The sequence below is a fragment of the Chiloscyllium plagiosum genome, chromosome 20 (assembly GCF_004010195.1).
Source record: "Chiloscyllium plagiosum isolate BGI_BamShark_2017 chromosome 20, ASM401019v2, whole genome shotgun sequence".
Classification (NCBI taxonomy): Eukaryota; Metazoa; Chordata; class Chondrichthyes; order Orectolobiformes; family Hemiscylliidae; genus Chiloscyllium; species Chiloscyllium plagiosum.
This window is the reverse complement of record NC_057729.1, coordinates 50,247,056-50,265,900: the sequence shown is the minus strand read 5'-3', so window position 1 is coordinate 50,265,900 and position 18,845 is coordinate 50,247,056. Positions and strand designations below refer to the sequence as shown.

The window sequence follows — 18,845 nt, the reverse complement described above, 5'->3', positions numbered from 1 at the left end:
GATAATTGACAACATTGCATTCGCTTTCTTAATCACGGACTCAACCTGCATGTTTACATTTAGAGAATCCTCAACTAGCACTCCCAGATCCCTCTGTACTTTGGCTTTACGAATTTTCTCACCGTTTAGAAAATAGTCCATGCTTCTATTCTTTTTTACAAAGTGCAAGACCTCGCATTTGCTCACATTGAATTCCATCAGCCATTTCCTGGACCACTCTTCCAAACTGTCTAGATCCTTCTGCAGCCTCCCCACTTCCTCAGTACTAGCTGCCTGACCACCTAACTTTGTATCGTCGGCAAACTTCGCTAGAATGCCCCCAGTCCCTTCATCCAGATCATTAATATATAACGTGAACAGCTGCGGCGCCAACACTGAACCCTGCGGGACCCCCAGCATCTGCAGTCCTCACTGTCTCCTGGGCAATAAATGCTGGCCCAGTCACTGACACTCACATCCCAAGAGTGAATAGTGCGTTTGCAGCTCTATTTCAGTTTTAACCTGTTGCTGAATGGATGTTTTTTTTAACAAGAGCTCAATCTTCCCCACCAGCAGAGGGGAGCAGTGACTGACTTAATGATGTTTTCTTTCACCCAATACTGTACAGCTTCTCCTCTGCAAGTGCTGGATCTCTGGCAGTTGGTTCTTTGTGTCTATTCCATGTCTGTGTGGGTTATTCCCCCTGGCGAGGCGGCAGGATCACATTTCACATCCGCGACACTGTTCAGAAGCTGGGCTGGAGCATTCACGCTCAGTGCTGCCAGTAACACACGTCCTCCGCTCGCTATGTAACAAAAATGGCTGAGAGGTAAGAGAAATGCTGCTTTTCAAAACTCTGGTGCTGCATTTGGATTGTATTTCTTTTTTTAAAAAAACTTTTTAACCGATTCTAAATTTGAGAGTTTGCAAGCAACCCTTGGTTTGTATTTTCTTCCAAGCATTTATTTTTCCTCCTTCTGGATTTTGTTCAGTGAAAACCCTTTATAAAAACTTGGGATGAGTTGGACTGTGTTCTGAAAGGCAGAAAGGAGTCGGTGTTGTTGGATTCAGGGTAGATTTGGGGCAGTCTGTGAATATTGTTCATTTCTCCCCCCTCCCTGTAACCTTTGTTACGTGTATAACCAAAAAGTAACCGAGTAGAGAGGTATTCCTGTTTTGCTATATTTTTTCAGTGAAATTGTTCCGAATATATCCAGTTGGCCCCGGGAGTTCGCAATTTTCGGCTACATTCTTTTGTCGCCTTGTTAGCAACAGGAGGGTTTCCTGCTCTCAGTCCTCAAGTTTTAACCCCCTCCCGGAATCTGCAAGTTGCCACATTTTATATCGTTAAACCTCCATGTCGTCCCAGTCGGTCTCCCATGAAGTTGTTCTACATTTGTCAGTGTTTGTGTCTCGTGAACTGTGCTTCCCAAAACACACACAAACCTTCAGGAAGGGTGGAAATTTGCAATGACTTTTTTTTTAAAAAGCGAATTAGATTTGTCTATAATCCGTATCCAAACACTGGGAACCAGGCACGGGCACCTTCCGGTAATCCGATTGATTTTGATCCTAACCCCTTTATCAATAGTCCCAGTTTGAATGGTCGATCAGGTCCACAGGGATTGAATAAATGGATGTGTTTTTTTTTATTGGGAGGGGGTATTGCTATGTTGCTGAAAATGTTTGGATTTGATAAAAGTTGTTGAAAGAGATTGGCTATGCACAAGCTCCCGTCATATGAGTAATTTAGCCTGATTCATACAGTACCTGGGTGTTAATTATACCACACGGCATTGATGACTGTTATTATGGAGGGGGCTAGGTTAACAGATTTTAGAGACCTGCTGTAACCTGCCTGTAGTGCGACATTGAAAATGTATTTTTCAGTCTGCTACAGATCAGTAAAGACCAGGAACATCTCCAGTTCTATTCCCCCTGTTCTCCAGTGAATTGGCTGTTTTTGGGATCGGGTTTATGATCTTGCACACACCATCACAGCTGCTCCCGGGATAGAGAGGGGCTTCCTGAGCTCTGGCTCTGGAATATCATCAAGTCATTCTTGCCAGAAAGCTTGTAGAGTCAGAATGACGATGGGATCTAACTGACCGGTGAGGATTCACATTGTTGGATAGCTTAGCAATGCTTCTTCTCTTGGTATTTTCTAATCAACCTGCTCTGAGATATTTTTACACACCTCTGGAGCAGGTGGGACTTGAGCCCAGGTCTCCTGTCTCAGAGGCAGGGACATCACCACTGTGCTGGAAGAGCCCCATGCTTCTTGCTTAAGCTGGCACTGAAAGGATGACTGTTTAAGCCGAGTGTTTGGAAGGACAGGGGGAGGTCAGCAGATACTTGTAGAACCCTGTGTGGCTTAGAACCCTTGGGGAGGGAGCATGGGTGATGCCATGGCACCCTGATGGAGGAAGTCTGTTACCTGAATGTCCAAATACTGTTGGTACAGAAGATAATGTGTATGTAAGCAGGCAAACTAGAAGAAGGGGTAATCTTCCTAAGGTAACTCATTGATGTTACAAATAGCACGTTACCTGATGTTTAGCTGTGGTGACATTGGCTGATGTCAGTAACATACACAATGTGCGCACTCTGTGGAAGCACCCAGAAGTGAGCCGTGTTGGGGAATTCTGTAATCTGTCTGACGTGGGGTGATTGTGGTCACCTCTCTCACTATCCTTCTCTTCCACTGTCAAACCCATTGACAGGAGAGGTTTTATTACCTCACGGGATTTCCCCACATTACCAATGGCAAGAATGTTCTGGGTGCCAAAGGGAAGCGTGTGCATAGCAATGCATCATTGAAACTGCCTTCTGAAAGTTGGGATTGTATGGAAATCGCAGCCAGGATTATGGTCTTCTTCAGCGAAACACGTTCTGGTCTATAGTTGTTGGCAGGGTGGTGGGGGTGGGATTGGAAATGTGGTGTTGGCTGTAGAAGAGGAGATTCAGGCAAAAAAACAATGCTTTGTTTGACTCGACATGAGGAATATCTCAAAACCTCCATCTTCCTCTTGCCACACTCCTCTCCTCTCCTCTCTCAGGGACACTAATTGTCTCTTGACACGGCGGGGGGGGGAGGGAGGTGATGTGAAGGGGAAGAAACTGGGTGTGGATTGACATCATCTCAGTCAGATATAATTGCAGGGGCCTGAACATGTTTAGCAAACACTGAAAGGAAGGGCAGTCATTCTTTTGTGCGTGTGTTTGTTTTGTTTCAGTGTTACATGTAGACATGTCTCATCTTGATTCTGACATTTTAATTTGGAATGTGAATTGAGAATTCTCTTCCTCTTCCTTATTTTGTTGATATTTGTGAACTCAGCTGGCTGAGTTTGTGGCTGGCCTTAAATTATTGGTAACCCTAACCCTACATTCTCTCTCTCTCTCTCTCTCTCTCTCTCACACACACACACACACACAGACACACACATTCATGCCATGCCGTTATGTTGGGACTGGTGATTCATTTCACCTACGTAGCTACCTAATTTGAAATGCATCATGAAAGGAATGCCTAGATTTGAGGCAGTAATTACAAAATGGAAGCTGGCAGCATTGGAGACCATTGGGTCCCATCGTTCTTCTGACATGCCAAATAGCTCTTGTCTGGTAGTGGACAGTGCTGTATTTATTCTGATTAATGCTGGAGGAAGATCATGATTTTTTTTGCCATGTTCCTGAATATTGGAAACCCTATTGCCATTGGAGTTGGCATCTCCTTTTCGCATTCTCTGTCTGAAGGCCCAGCTCTCAAAACCCTGGTGTCCAACCACAGCAGAGGCAAATCCACTTCAGTCAGAACTGGAATCGAACCCTGTGCTGTTAGCACCAGTCTGATTCATGCTGGTCACCAGGCCATCCGAGCTTTGTTTCTCTCTCCCCCTCCCCCTCCCCCTCCCTTTGCACCCCCCTTCTCCCCAACTCTCTCTGAATCTCTCTCTCTCTCTGGCTCTCTCTTTCTCTGTCTCTCTCTCTGTCTCTGTCTATATGTCTCTCTCTATCTTTAACTATCTATCTCTGACTATCTATCTATCTGACTATCTATCTATCTCTCTATCTATCTCTCTCTCTTATACCCACAAACACTGAGTTACATATGTAACAGCTAATGTTACATACCTGTTGCAGCACGGAGCTATGAACAGGGATGGCCGAGGCTCTGATTTTTAGCTCCCACATAGCTGACGAGGAATTTCTCTCACTGTTCCTGTCAGTCAGCAGCATGTGTTGGAAGGCTTTGCAGGTTGATCCTCCACCTGTTTGGCTGCTTTCCGAATATGTCTCCCTCGGCCTCTGAGTCCCAGAGTGGAGCTGGCAGCTGAAGCTCCTGGCTCAGAGGCTGGGACTCTACGCACTGTGCCATGAGAGCTCCATCATTGGGTCATGACACCATGAAAGGGGGGCATTTGATCCATTCCAGACTCGATGGTGTAATTTACACTGGCAATTTATCAGCATCAAATGGATTAATTTTGTAAAGGATTGAGCTAATGTGATATCGTGTTGACTCTACAATGTTCTGAAAAAGATTAATTCAAGCTTGTTATAGAATCCCTTCAGTGTGGAAGCAGGCCATTCGGCCCATCAAGTCTGCTCTAACATTCCGAAGAGCATCCCAACCGGGCCCACATCCTATAACCCCACATTTCTCATGGCTAACCCACCCAGCCTGCACATCCATGGACACTATTTGGCAATTTACCATGGCCAATTCATCTAACCTGCACATTTTTGGGCTGTGAGAGAAAACTGGAGCACCTGGAGGAAGCACACGCAGTCACGAGGAGAATGTGCAAACTCCATACAGACCGTCACCGAGGCTGGAATTGAACCTGGGTCCCTGGTGCTGTGAGGTAGCAGTGCTAGCCACTGTGCCACCCTCTATGGTTGGGAGGAGGTCCTGAATTACACCCACAGTCACCACTCTGGAACTAGGTTGAGTGACATGAAAAGTTTTTAGATAGAAAGTTTTATCTGCAATGCACTGCCTGAATAGCTGGTAGAGGCAGATTCACTGGTAACTTTGAAAATAGTGATAGGGACTTGGTGGGGGGGAGAAAACAAATGTGAAAATGAGAGGGAAGAGCACGAATGGGTCTGATTGGGTTCCCTTTGAGAGAGGCAACAAAACATTGTTTCAAATGGCCTCCTCTTGTGCTGTACTGTTCTGTTATTATCATGTTAGTTTCGGCTGAAAGCCCAAATCTGGAGCTACGTTGCCACAAAGTGTTTGGGAGTCGTGGGATTTTGGTCCATTTCTCGCTCGCTGATGTTCCAGGGCCTACCTTAGAGAGTGCTGCTCTGTCAAACGTGCTGTTTTGAGCAGCCATTATACTGAAAACTCCATCTCCCCTCAAGATTATGCAAAAATAAGTCTGTGGTACTGTTTTGATGAAAAGTTGGGGAGTTCCACTCAGCCTGTGTTTAGCTCTTTGCCAACGTACATGTGCAGTATCATGTTTGCTGGCTGTGTGTAGAGTGAGCTGCTTGTTTTCACTGTGCTACGACAGGAGCCACACTTCAAGAATACCTGGCGTCCTTCCATCTGTGAAAGCTGACGGACAGGTAGCAGTGCGTTTCAGATGGTGGGGGGTAGTCGGGGTCTTCAGATGGCACCTCTGGCACCCGATAGCAGAACAGGACATTCGGTCAAGGCAGGCTGTGCCACGAGTGCCAAGCCGAATCAACCCAGTGTCGGTATGGATTGTTTTTATTTTGATGCTGCCAAGCCTTATACCACTGGTCGCTGTGGTGTTGTCATTTTCCTGTGTTGTCAGCTGGTGACTCTCGGTTGTGAGAGTCAGTGCACCCAGCATGCCCTTTGAGCTGGCACATTGGATGTCCCACTGGTTATCTGGAGAGCCCTTGGGTATGTGACCATATTCCATCCTGAAGATATGCCCAAACCAATGAAGAATTTGCAGTTTAAATCATAGAATCCCTACATTGTGGAAACAGGCCCTTTGGCCCACCAAGTCTACACCGACCCTCTGAAGAGTAACCCAGCCAGACCCATTTCCCTACACTATTACTCTACATTTCCCCTGACTAATACACCTAACCTACACATCCCTGCACACTATGGGCAATTTAGCATGGCCAATCCATCTAACCTGCACATCTTTGGACTGTGGGAGGAAACTGGAGTACCCGGAGGAAACCCACACAGACACGGGGAGAACGTGCAAACTCCACACAGACAGTCACTCAAGTTTGGAATCAAACCCAGGCTCTTGGCACTGTGAGGCAGCAGTACTAACCATGAGGCACTGTGCCACCCTGTATGCGGGAGGTAAGATTCATGCCTAGGTGACTATGGTTGAAGGACGATGGTGATTGACACTTTGGGTGGTGATCTCTCCTGTTCTTTGGTCAGTGCAGAGTAATCTTGCCCATTGGCCTGACTATGCAGCTACAACAGCTGTCTCATTGCCCATCTGAAAGAAGGTATTGCCAGTCACTGCAGCCTTCTCTCAGCACGTTATCAGTTTGCCTCTATTTATAGTGAGCGACCGTGGCTGGAATAATTGAGGAAGCGGATTTGATCCAGCCCTCTGGGCTGGGCCCCCTGACGTGCCCCATCAGATACCTGGCCAACACTTGCTGTTCCAGCACCGGCTCGTGAACCTAATGAATCTGGAGGAGGATGAAGCCGTTCAGCTCCGAGTGCCTGCTCCATCATTCAGCAAAATCATGGCTTATCCAGCTGGGTCCTCCACCTCACATGCCCAACTACCCCCTAATAATCTTGTTTCTCAAGAATCGGTTTATTTCGAAAGTATTCAGTGGCCTCCCCTGCTCTCTGTGGGCTAAGGTATTCCACTAATTCGCAATCCTCTGACAAAGAAAACAAAACCTCCTTCGCCTTTGCGTTAAATGCGTTCCCAGTGTCTCTTCTCCTGGGCTTCTCAAATCTGCCCTCCCTACACGTGCACGGGTGGAAACTATTTTTCATTCTCTCTTTCTGCGCAAGGAAAAATATCTCAGTGAATTGGATAGCTGAGGGCCCTCCAGGACCTTCGACCTGGCACAGGTTAATCGTGGAATATATCCCCCTTGACTTCCCCTCAAATATGTTGCACCAAAAAACTGAATTATTCTAGAAAATATGGCAAGCCTTTCTGAACTACATCGACACAGATATTTCGGCCATGTTGGCAAGGGCTTTTGCCTGGCTGTGGTAGTGGTTCTGGTTGGTCCGGGGGCCCCCCGGGAGGAATCCCGTATAAATATGGGGTTCATTATGACTATATGTTAATCCATTTTGAGTATGTACTTAATTATTTAATTATTATATTATTTTTCGCTAGTAATGAATGATATCCTATTTTATGTTTTGGTTGTTTGTAGAATAGATTAGTAGTTAGTTGTTTTTTTTTCCTTTTTTTGTGTTTTTGGTTATTATTTATTTCTTTTTTTATATTTAATTGTATGTTAGTGTTTATACTTGTTTGTATTCCTTTGTAATTTTGTAAAAAATGTTAAAAAGTTTCCTTTTTTTTCAATAAAAATGCCTATTAAAAAAAACTGTGTTCTGGTTTCACCCACACAAGGAAATGTCCTTTCAGCATCCATCCTGTCACCTCAGGATCCTGTACATCTCAAAAGGATCTCCTATAATTCCTCTAAATTCTAAATGGGCTGGGCCTGTCCAACTTTGCCTCATGAGTTACTCCCCTCATAGCAGGAGTCACTTGCATCACAGGAATGTCATGGACTGCGGTTCCAGTGGGCAGTTGTTGCTGAAGAAACCATTATGAAAAGCACAAGTGGTCATCCACAACAAGCTTCCTTGGACTCTTCATGTGGACACACTGGTTACAAAGGTCCAACAACGTCTCTTCTTCTTTCGGCAGCTGAGGAAATTTGGCATGACGGCAAATACTCTTGCTAACTTTTATAGGTGTGCCATCAAGAGCATTCTGTCTGGATGTATCACTACCTGGTATGGCAACTGTACCATTCAAGATCAGAGACGGTTACAGAGATTGGTGAACTCGGCCCAGACAATCGCAAAGGCCAACCTCCCATCTATAGAACCCATCTACCAGGCCTGCTGTCAAGGAAAGGCCGCCAGCATTCTCAGAGATCCATCCCACCCTGGCAATTTTTTTCTACAACCTCTACCATCGGAGAGGAGGTACAGGAGCGTGAACACACGCAGCAGCTGGTTTCAAAACAGTTTCTACCCTACTGTTGTTAGAATACTGAATGGCCTCTCAAACTTTTCACATTTGCCTGTACCTGTGTTTTTGTTTTTGCCGCGGATTACCTATTATTTGCTTATCTATGTTATTTAACTCAGTGATCTTCCTGTATTGCTCGTAAGACAAAGCTTTTCACTGTACCTCGGTACATGTGACAATAAATTCAATTCAGTTCAATTCAATTCAATTCAATTCATGAGGTTTTTTTTCATAAGAATCCACATGGCAAGATTTATTTGGGCAAGGTCAAAACAATAATTTGTCATCCGTTGTTGTTGATGTCATTAGTCATTATCGGTTTGGAAGTAAAATTATAAATTATAAGTTGATGTTGGATAGGCTGAGACCTTTTTCACTGGAATGTGGGAGGCTGAGGGGTGACCTTTATAGAGGTAAATAAAATCATTAGAAGTGGAGATAAGGTGAATGGTTGGTGTCTTTTCGCTAAGGTAGGGGATTTCAAGTCTAGCGGACATATTTTCAGGTGAGAGGAGAAAGATTTTATAAAGACATGGCCAATTGTTTTGCGCAGAGAGTGGATACGATGACCATATTTAAAAGATGTTTGGATGAGTACATGAACAGGTCATGTTTGGAGGGATATGGGCCGAATGCAAGCAGGTGGGACGAGTTTGGGAATTATGGTCAGCACAGACTGTTTGGGTCAAAGGGTCTGTTTCCACGCTGTATGACTCTATCTGCAAAAAAAACTATCCCAATTGTCTATCCATTCATCTGCTCGTTTCTGAAAAATAGACTGAACCTAACTTGGTGAAGGTGTTGGTATGTTTGGGTCCCACTTGTGCAGCTGATAGTGGATGTGTGCTTCTTCCTTGTTCTAGTGGAAACAACATGATGAGCATTCATGCGCGTTGGAGCGACTGAGAGCGTGCTTTTTCTCCTGGTTATTATCCGGTTCTGAAGGAGTGCTGCACTATCGGAGGTACTGTCCTTTGCAAAAGCTGTTTAAAAACACAAAAGCTCCACATGCTCCTCAGGTGGATCCATTGGCCATGTTGAAGAGGAGCTGAGAGTAATAGCCCTAGTATTTAATCCCAAATAATAATACTTGGTCATTCTCCATTGTGTTTGTGGGATCTTGCCATGCATACATTGGCAACTGGACTTCCTCCATTGCAACAGTGACTACGTGACAAGGAAACGTAGGCGATTGCACGTAAAGAGTTCTTCCAGGCACCCCGGGTTTCTGGCAGATATTACATAACCACCATTTTTCCTTCCTAACCATCTGAGAACGTTAAGGGAAGTGAAACAGAAGACATTGGAAATGTGAATGAATGTGGAAGAAAGAATAGTTTAGTGAATTAAAAATTTCCTTTGGGCAATGGATTCCTCCAATCAGGACCAGACAGTAAATATAGGATAATGGATACCTGCACGTGTGTTGCTGGATGAAAAGTTTCAGGTGACTGCTTTATATAGCAGTACGGCAGATCACACAACTCTCGAGTGTCATCTCAATCCTAGGCTCGGGTTACAGCCTGTAGGTTTTAAACATGAAAACGTACTCGCTGCATGTTCGTAGGATCCTAGAGGCGATGTAGATTTGACGTGTGCTGATCAAAGGCTTTTTTCCGTGACTTTTGCAAACATTTCTTCAGTTGTGGCTGTCAACGGCCAAGGCTAGAATTAACTGCTGACTAGCTGTTCTATGGAAGGTGTTACAGGTCTGCGTTCTTGGGCTGTTGCACTCCTTGCATTGAAGTTACTGCTGGTGACGATGAAGGAATAGAGGTGGTTCAGGTGAGGATGGATTGGGATTTGGGAGGGGAATTTGGTGATGGTGTATTGTCTATCCTTGCCCTTAAAGATGGTGAATGTCATTCTCAAGTAAGCCTGTTAAAGGAGCCTTGGTTGAGTTGCTGCGGTGCATCTTGTGGACGGTATGCCTGCTCTTACTATGCAGCCATGGTGGAAGGAATTGATACTTAATCTAGCAGATGGGCCTCCTGTTTATTTTCAAACCCTTCCATGGTCTTGCCACTCCCAGTTCCTGAAAATTCTTCCAACCCCAGAACCCTGTCAAAATACCTGTGCTCCTTGTGAACATTTCCAGTGTTAATCACTCCAATGTTGCAGATCTGAAGCTACGTTTTCAAGGCTCTAAGCTCTGGAATTCCCTGCCTAACCTGCTCTGGGCTCTGTTTGCTTTCTTCCTTGTCGGACATTCCTTCAAATATGTCTTTTGCATCAGACATTTGCTGTTCAATGAGTTTGTCTTTGGTGAGTATGACATCACTTGATAGAGACGTTTAGGTGGCTCAGTTGGCTGGATGGCTGGTCTGCAATGCAGAGGGATGTCAGCAGCGTGAGTTCAATTCTGGCACCGGCTGAGGTTACCGTGATGGAGCCTTCGTTTCAAACTCTCCCCTCTCCTTCTCAGACTCTCCCCTTTCCTGAGACCATCAGGTTAAACTGCCACCATTTCACCTGACGGAAGAGTAGTGCTTCGAAAGCTTGTGATCTCAAATTAGCCTGCTGGACTATAACCTGGTGTCGTGTGACTTCTGACTTTGTCAACCCCAGTCCAACTCCGGCGCCTCCTCATCATGACTCTGTAAAGAGAGAGCAGCCCTCCGGTCTGGTAGGACTATGAGTTACCTTGCCTCTCGCTTGCCAGCACTGTCAATATGCGTCATTTTGCTGGTGAATTGGCTCAGACTGATGGACAGGGTTGGATTTCTCCTGTGTTTTATCTCTGAGATCAGGGTGTGAGCATGGGAATGAACCAAACTCTTGGCACGGTGCTGGTTTTAACAAGACTGGAGCAACTTGGCTCAGAGCACGGCTATTCCAAAGCACTGGCCCTCCTGACAGGACAATGTCAGGGCAACGATTCGAGTAGACTGCAGGGAATGTCTGTGTCCTATCACAGGAGGAACAGACAGCATTTTGTTTTGGAGAAAGACGTGAGTGCCTTACTGATCACTTGAAGGTTTGTTCAGAAGCTGACAGAAGACCAGCCTCGCTGTCACTTCTTTAAACTGGCAGCTTGGATTCCGACAGAATTCCAAGAGGGCAGCAGGGTGACCCAATGGTAAGCACTGCACAAAGCGCCAGGACCTGGGTTCAATTCCACCCTCTGGCGACTCTCTGTGTGGAGTTTGCACATTCTCCCCGTGTCTGTGTGGGTTTCCCCCGGGTGCTCCGGTTTCCTCCCACAGTCCAAAGATGTGCAGGTCAGGTGAACTGCTTGTGCTAAATTGCCCGTAGTGTTCAGGGATGTGTAGGTTAGCCATGGGGAATGTAGGGTTACAGGGTGGGGGTGTTGGGTGGGATGCTCTTTGGAGGGGTGTGGTGGCGATGGGCTGAATGGCTTGCTACCATACTATAGGGATTGTGCGATTCTGGAATAGTGTCTGAGATCCTATGGGGAGACTTTGAGGCTGCAAACTCCAACTCTTATCCAAGTGTGTTTTCTCGACTGCTGAGCATTTTGAACTGTTACCTTTGATTCTTAGAAGCTAGTTTGAGAACCCACAATCCAGGATTTATTAACTGGACATGAGCATAAAGGGAGCTTCAGCTGGCTAATGTCTACTGTTGGGAATGGGTTCTCAGATACTGATCCTCCTTTGTCTGACACTGACTAAAAGAAACCTACAAAGGCAGCTTTATAAAGACTGCTACTGTGGCTGGCTGTCCAGTGTGTTATTCCTGATAATTGAACAGAAACGCTGTAATTATGTGACTGCAAATAGTTGGAAGCAGAACCTTACTTGAGAAAATAAACATTTTTATTGGGTCTTCCCTCTTGTGTCCTTATTGGATTGTCGCTTTATGGTTATTGGGGCAACTTTTCCCAGGCTGTCCATCTGAGGAAAGGTATACTGGTGTTGGGGGCAGTCCAGGGAAGGTTCACTCAGCTGATCTGAGTAGGAGAGACTGGCTTACAAGGAGAGGCTGATTAGGTTGGGCCTGTACTCGTTGGAATTTTAAAAAATGAGAAGTGACCTTCATGAGGTGTACAGAATTCTGAGGTGATGTGGAGAGGTTGTTTCTCCATTGTGGAAGAGCCTTGCGCCAGTGGACATAATCTCGGAGTAAGGGGTCATACATTTAAAACCGAGGTGAGAAGGAATTTCTCCTTGGAGAGGAGTTAATCTCTGGAATTCTTTGGTTGTAGAGGTTTGATCATGAAACATATTCAAGACCGAGGTAGATTTTACGGGAATTGAGGGTTGGGGAAAAGTTTGGAAAGTGGATGATGAGCCATGATCTCATTAAAAGGCAGAGTGGATGGGCTGAATGGCCTACTTCTGCTAAATCTTATGGTGTTATAGATGGTGGTCTTTGGCCAAAACACAATGTTAATTTCCCAGTAGATAACATAATCAACTTGACCTGGTTTTACACCAGGCAATGAGAGCCTTGCCTTGCCCTGACTGCAGCAAATGAGATTCTGTACCGATGAGGATCTGAGTCTCAGGTCCCAGTTTGAATAACTTGATATAGTGCCAATCTCTGCCGTTAGAGTCATAGAGATGTACAGCATGGAAACAGACCCTTCAGTCCAAGTTCGACAGTTAGCAAGCCTATCAGTTTTGTTTTTCTTTTACCCTGATAATTAGTTTCCAGCCTATTCCCATGCATGAATGTTACCAACTATGTTTCTTTATGATGAAGTAAATTATCTTCAATTGGTGATATGTTGGCTGGCCAAGGTTATGGAATGGTGTGTGAATACCCTGTATCTGACTGCTGCATATAATGCAGTGCGTTCATTTTACTCATTGCTGGTAACAGCACAGTGTCAAAGCAGTACAACACAACAGGCGGGTTTGCTTGGTATCCTTTCAGCATTGATGCTCCTCACTATCTCTGGATATGTACCGAAATTCACACAACATTTTCCAAATGGAAGAGACGTCTTTGGTCTTGCAGGAAATGCAGATTTGTGTTTTCCCTACCTGAACGGAAAAGTCTTCCCGTGGATCAAAGTGTTGGTTTATTGCTTTGGGTCAAAGTTCGCTGAAATCAGCCGTGCAGTGATGGCTTTGTTTGAATAACTTTCTGTGTGACTGTGCCTTTTGGCTTCAGTGGAACATACAAGCGGACTTCAGCAGGGACAGAATGAGAGTGTGAAGAGCAAAGCCAACATCAAACAAAAGGACATAAAATAAAGACTTGGTCGGAGATAAGTTGTGAAGCTTTTTTCTGAGAAATAGAGGAATTTCAATGGAGTTTAAGGAGAGAAGGGTTAAAGGTTGTGTGGGGATGGTGGAGGGAAAGAGTGTGCACTGAGGTGCAGACTGCGGAGTATGACGGGCTATGAGCTGGGAGATTCTGCTCTTTATTTGCTCATGCAATGTGGGTGTTACAGGCTCAGCCAGCATTTATTGCCCAGAGTCAATGAATGAAAGCCAAGCCTGTAACAGCCACTTCAGGGAAGGGAACTGCTTTGCTTACCTGGTCTGGTCTACATGTGACTCTTAACAGTCAATCACATTGCTGTGGGTTTGGAGTCACATGTAGACCAGACCAGGTAAGCAAGGCAGTTTAATTCCCTGAAGGGCATGAATATGTAAACCACCCTGACAGTGTGATTACATGGTCACCCTTGCTGTAGTAGTTAAGGTGATGGATTAGCAATCCATTAGGGTTTCCTGTGGCAGCTCAAATCCTGCTAACTACACCTTTTGTGTGCAATACTGTTGTAGATGACATGGTGACTCAATAGTTAGCACTGCTGCCTCACAGTGCCAGGGACCTTGGTTCGATTCTACCTCAGGCGACTGACTGTGTGGCATTTGCACATTCTCCTTGTGTCCAAAGGTGTGCAGATTCAGTGGATTGGCCACACTAAGTTGCCATTGTGTCCAGGGATGTGCAGGCTATGTGGGTTAGTCAAGGGAAATGTAGGATTACAGGGTTAGAGTCGGGGGATGGTTCTGGGTGGGATTCCCTTTGCAGGGTCGGTGTGGACTTGATGGGCTGAACGGCCTGCTTCCACACTGTAGGGATTCCACGATTCGTTACTTGATTTGGCAAGGAATGAGATTGAAAAAATGCGACCTTCATGGTGATCTCAGGGAGACAAACCAGTGCTGCCAGCATCTCACTGCATCACAAACCAGCTGTCCAGCCAACTGAGCTTACTGACCCATCTGATTGGTCAGATATGCCTTGAGTGATTGGTTGCCCATTTTGAGAGGGCAGTGCAAAATCAGCAACATTGTTCTGGGTCGGGAGTTACGTGTAGGACAGCCCAGGGCAGCAGATCTCCTCTTCGGATAGACATGATTAAACCAGAGGATTTTTATCCGTGGTGTTATAGTTTGGTGATCATTATTTTGTTATTGCAGGGAGTTTTTTTTTTGACTGTTCTAGCTGTGTTTCAGACCAGGCTCTACATCCTGAATCCAATAACGTTACAGAGATACTAGCATTAGTTCCAGCTCCCCTATCCAACCCCGTGGTAACTCGAGAGTCTTTGTTTCTAACCACCACCGGCAAAATGAAACCCCAACACTGTATATTCTGATGATCAAGTTCAAGCCATTTCATGTTGTAAGAGTCTATTTGGCAGTAAATGTCTGTTACCCGTGTCACTCTGTTAATGAATATAAAGGAACTGATCACTGAAGCCCGGACTGCATTATAAACTGTGTCTGTGTCCATGTGCCTGTGCGCTGTTTGTGTGTGTTGTCAGTGTACAGGTATGCGTGTATATGTTGCCCATGTGCATCTGTTGCCTGTCTGTGTGTGTGTTGTGCGTGTATTGCCTGTGTACGTGTGTGTGGTGTACATGTGTGTGTTGTGCACTTGTTGCCCATGTATGCGTGTTTGTGTTGTGCGCATGTTGCCTGTGTACGTGTGTTTGTGTATGTGTTTGTGTGTTGCCTGTGTACATGTGTGTGTGTTGCCTGTGTACACGTGTGTTTTGTGTGTTTTGCCCGTGCATGTGTGTGTGGTGTGTGTTTTGCCCGTGTACGTGTGTGTGTTTTGCCCATGTACGTGTGTGTGTTTTGCCCGTGTACGTGTGTGTTTTGCCTGTGTACGTGTGTGTTTTGCCTGTGTACGTGTGTGTGTTGTCCGTGTTTTGCCCCTGTACGTGTGTTATGTGTGCTGCCTGTGTATGTGTGTGTGTTGTGCATGTGTTGCCCGTGTACGTGTGGGTTGTGCGTGTGTTGCTCGTGTACATGTACGTATTGTGCGTGTTGCCCCATACGTGTATGTGTGTGTGTTGTGCGTGAGTTGCCCATGTGTGTGTGTGTTGTGCGTGTGTTGCCTGTGTACCTGTGTTGTGTGTGTGTGTTGAGTGTGTTGCCATGTACGTGTGTGTTGTGCGTGTTCCCCATGAAACGTGTGTGTGTTGTGCATGTGTTCCCCGTGTACGTGTGTGTGTGTGTGTTCGCGCATGTGTTGCCCGTGTACGTGTGTTGTACGTGTGTGTTGTGTGTGTGTTGCCCATGTACGTGTGTGTTGTGCGTGTGTTCCCCATGTACGTGTGTGTTGTACGTGTGTGTTGTGCATGTGTTGCCTGTGTACGTGTGTGTTGTGCATGTGTTGCTCGTGTATGTGTACGTATTGTGCGTGTTGCCCCGTATGTGTGTGTGTTGTGCGTGAGTTGCCCATGAGTGTGTGTGTGTTGTGCGTGTGTTGCCTGTGTACGTGTGTTGTGCGTGTTGCCCTTGTACGTGTTGTATGTGTGTTGCCCGTGTGTGTGTGTTGAGTGTGTTGCCATGTACGTGTGTTGTGCGTGTTCCCCGTGAAGCGTGTGTGTGTTCTGCATGTGTTCCCCGTGTACGTGTGTGTGTGTGTTCGTGCATGTGTTGCCCGTGCACGTGTGTTGTACGTGTATGTTGTGCGTGTGTTGCCTGTGTAGGTGTGTGTTGTGCGTGTGTTCCCTGTGTACATGTGTTCACGCGTGTGTTGCCCGTGTACGTGTGTTGCTCATGTACGTGTGTGTTGTGCATGTGTTGCCTGTGTACGTGTGTGTTGTGCGTGTGTTGCTTGTGTACGTGTGTATGTTGTGTACGTGTTGCCCGTGTGCATGCGTGTTGTGCGTGTTCCCCGTGAAGCGTGTGTGTGTTGTGCATGTGTTCCCCATGTACGTGTGTTGTACGTGTGTGTTTGCGCATGTGTTGCCCGTGTATGTGTGTTGTACATGTGTGTTGCCCGTGTGCGTGTGTGTTGTGCGTGTGTTCCCCGTGTACGTGTGTGTTCGCGCGTGTGTTGCCCATGTACGTGTGTGTTGTACGTGTGTGTTGTGCGTGTTGCCCGTGTGCGTGTACGTGTGTGTTTTGCCCATGTGTGTTGCCCTTGTGCGTGTTGCCCCTGTACATGTATGTGTGTGTGTGTTGCCTGTGTACGTGTGTGTGTTGCCCGTGTACGTGTGTGTTGTGTGTGTTGTGCGTGTTGCCCGTGTGCGTGTGTTGTGCGTGTTGCCTGTGTACGTGTTGTGCGTGTTGTGCGTGTGTTGTGCGTGTTGCCTGTGTACGTGTTGTGCGTGTTGCCTGTGTATGTGTGTGTGTGTGTGTTGTGAGTGTGTTGCCATGTACGTGTGTGTTGCCCGTGTACATGTACGTGTTGTGCATGTGTTGTCCATGAACGTGTGTGTGTGTGCGCGTGTGTTGTGCATGTGTTGCCTGTGTACATGTGTGTGCCTGTGCCTCCCGTGTGTGTTGTGTGTGTGTTGCCTGTGTACGTATGTGTTGTGCGTGTGTTGCCTGTGTACGTGTTGTGCGTGTTGCCTGTGTATGTGTGTGTGTGTGTGTTGTGAGTGTGTTGCCATGTACGTGTGTGTTGCCCGTGTACATGTACGTGTTGTGCATGTGTTGTCCATGAACGTGTGTGTGTGTGCGCGTGTGTTGTGCATGTGTTGCCTGTGTACATGTGTGTGCCTGTGCCTGTGTGTGTTTCAGGGGAGGGAGGGGTGGTGTTGGCGCCGAAGTGGGATTTCCTTCACGTTGCTGAGCTTTGGCTCCCAGTGAGCCTCGATTTGAACACTCAGCAGAAGTAAAGGAAATGCTGAGTTTGGGGGAACGGGGAGTGAGCACGGGCGCGAGGGATTGTCAGTTTGTTTTGAGGGGATTGGGAGAGCTACCTGCCTGAATTTTGATTCTGAAAGACTAAGCTTTCCTCTTTAGTCCATCTCTCTCCTTTTCACCCCTTCACCAAATGGAATGCCTCAGCTTGTCAAAGTGAGAGATGGCTTGGTTACAGTAGCTGCTGTCAAACAGTGAAATTCAAGGCCAGCTGGAGTGTGCGGTCCAAAGTAATCACTGTTTCTGGCCCAGGATCTCACTGCTGAGAAAAAGAGGCCAGATTTATTCCAAGAAAAGTATTTGTCCTCTTTGTGCCTTGGAATACTGTGAGGTATTTTCCATGTTCCTGCTGCCTGTCTTCCTCTCCCTCAAATAAGAAAGTTCTTTGGGGGGAAAGTAGAAGTGTTACGTAACATTTTACTTTTGATTTCTAATGGGTTCACGTTAGCTGCACATCGTTTAAATGTCGGATTTATCCCCTGTGACTTTCTGTCTTATCTCCATTGTCCTGTTCGAGCATATTCTCCTATCTCGGTGTTTCACCACACTGGGCAGCACGGTGGCACAGTGGTTAGCACTGCTGTCTCACAGCGCCAGGGACTCAGGTTCAGTTCCACCCTCTGGTGAATGTCTGTGTGGAGTTTGCAGATTCTTCCCGTGTCTGCGTGGGTTTCCCCTCAGTGCTCTAGATGTGCAGGTGGATTGGCCAAGGTAAATGTGAGTTTATGAGGGCAGGGTGGGATGCTTTTCAGAGGATCTGCGCAGACACAATCGGGCCGAATGGCCTCTTTCCACACTGCTGGAATTCTGTGACTCTCTCCGTACTCTCCTCTGAACAAGCCAAATATTTGTTCCACATTATTGAGCTGTGTATCCCCTGACAAATGATCCTGATGTGTGTGAACCAGACAGTGAATAGATCCAAACTCTCTCCGGTTACTTAAGTCAGTCCAGGGGAATCTGAACAGGCCCTTCGGCCCACCAGCATCTGGTCTGGTTGCTGTGCAGATAGCTAGGTTGGGAATAGGGATGTGGAAATCCTTGAGAGGAGAGTTTGAGTGAAGTAGTCTGTTTCCTGCTTCATCCTCTGTGAATTCTCCACACCACCCCTACCCCCAATACACACACACACACACACACACACACTCTCTCTCACACTCACACTCTCACTCTCACTCTCACTCTCTCTCTCTCTCTCTCTCTCACACACTCTCTCTCTCACTCTCTCTCACTCTCTCTCACTCTCTCTCACTCTCTCTCACTCTCTCTCACTCTCTCTCACTCTCTCTCACTCTCTCTCACTCTCTCTCACTCTCTCTCACTCTCTCTCACTCTCTCTCACTCTCTCTCACTCTCTCTCACTCTCTCTCACTCTCTCTCACTCTCTCTCACTCTCTCTCACTCTCTCTCACTCTCTCTCACTCTCTCTCACTCTCTCTCACTCTCTCTCACTCTCTCTCACTCTCTCTCACTCTCTCTCACTCTCTCTCACTCTCTCTCACTCTCTCTCACTCTCTCTCACTCTCTCTCACTCTCTCTCACTCTCTCTCACTCCCTCTCTCACACTCCCTCTCTCACACTCCCTCTCTCACACACTTCCTCTCTCTCTCTCACTCTCTCTCTCTCTCAC

At 46.5% G+C, this 18,845-nt stretch overlaps 1 protein-coding gene across 2 annotated transcripts in view; it reads left to right on the top strand.

The window, feature by feature from the left end:
- Window positions 1-596: 596 nt before the first annotated feature.
- The window catches only part of arhgap46b (Rho GTPase activating protein 46b), a 203,327-nt gene continuing 185,078 nt past the window's right edge, over window positions 597-18,845 (top strand). For both annotated transcript variants that reach the window (XM_043710786.1, XM_043710784.1), the window contains exon 1: window positions 597-808. Coding sequence is in view for 1 of the 2 variants with exons in the window: in XM_043710784.1 (XP_043566719.1) it covers window positions 798-808 (11 nt within the window). In the remaining variant the exon portion in view is untranslated. The remainder of the gene's footprint in view (window positions 809-18,845) is intronic.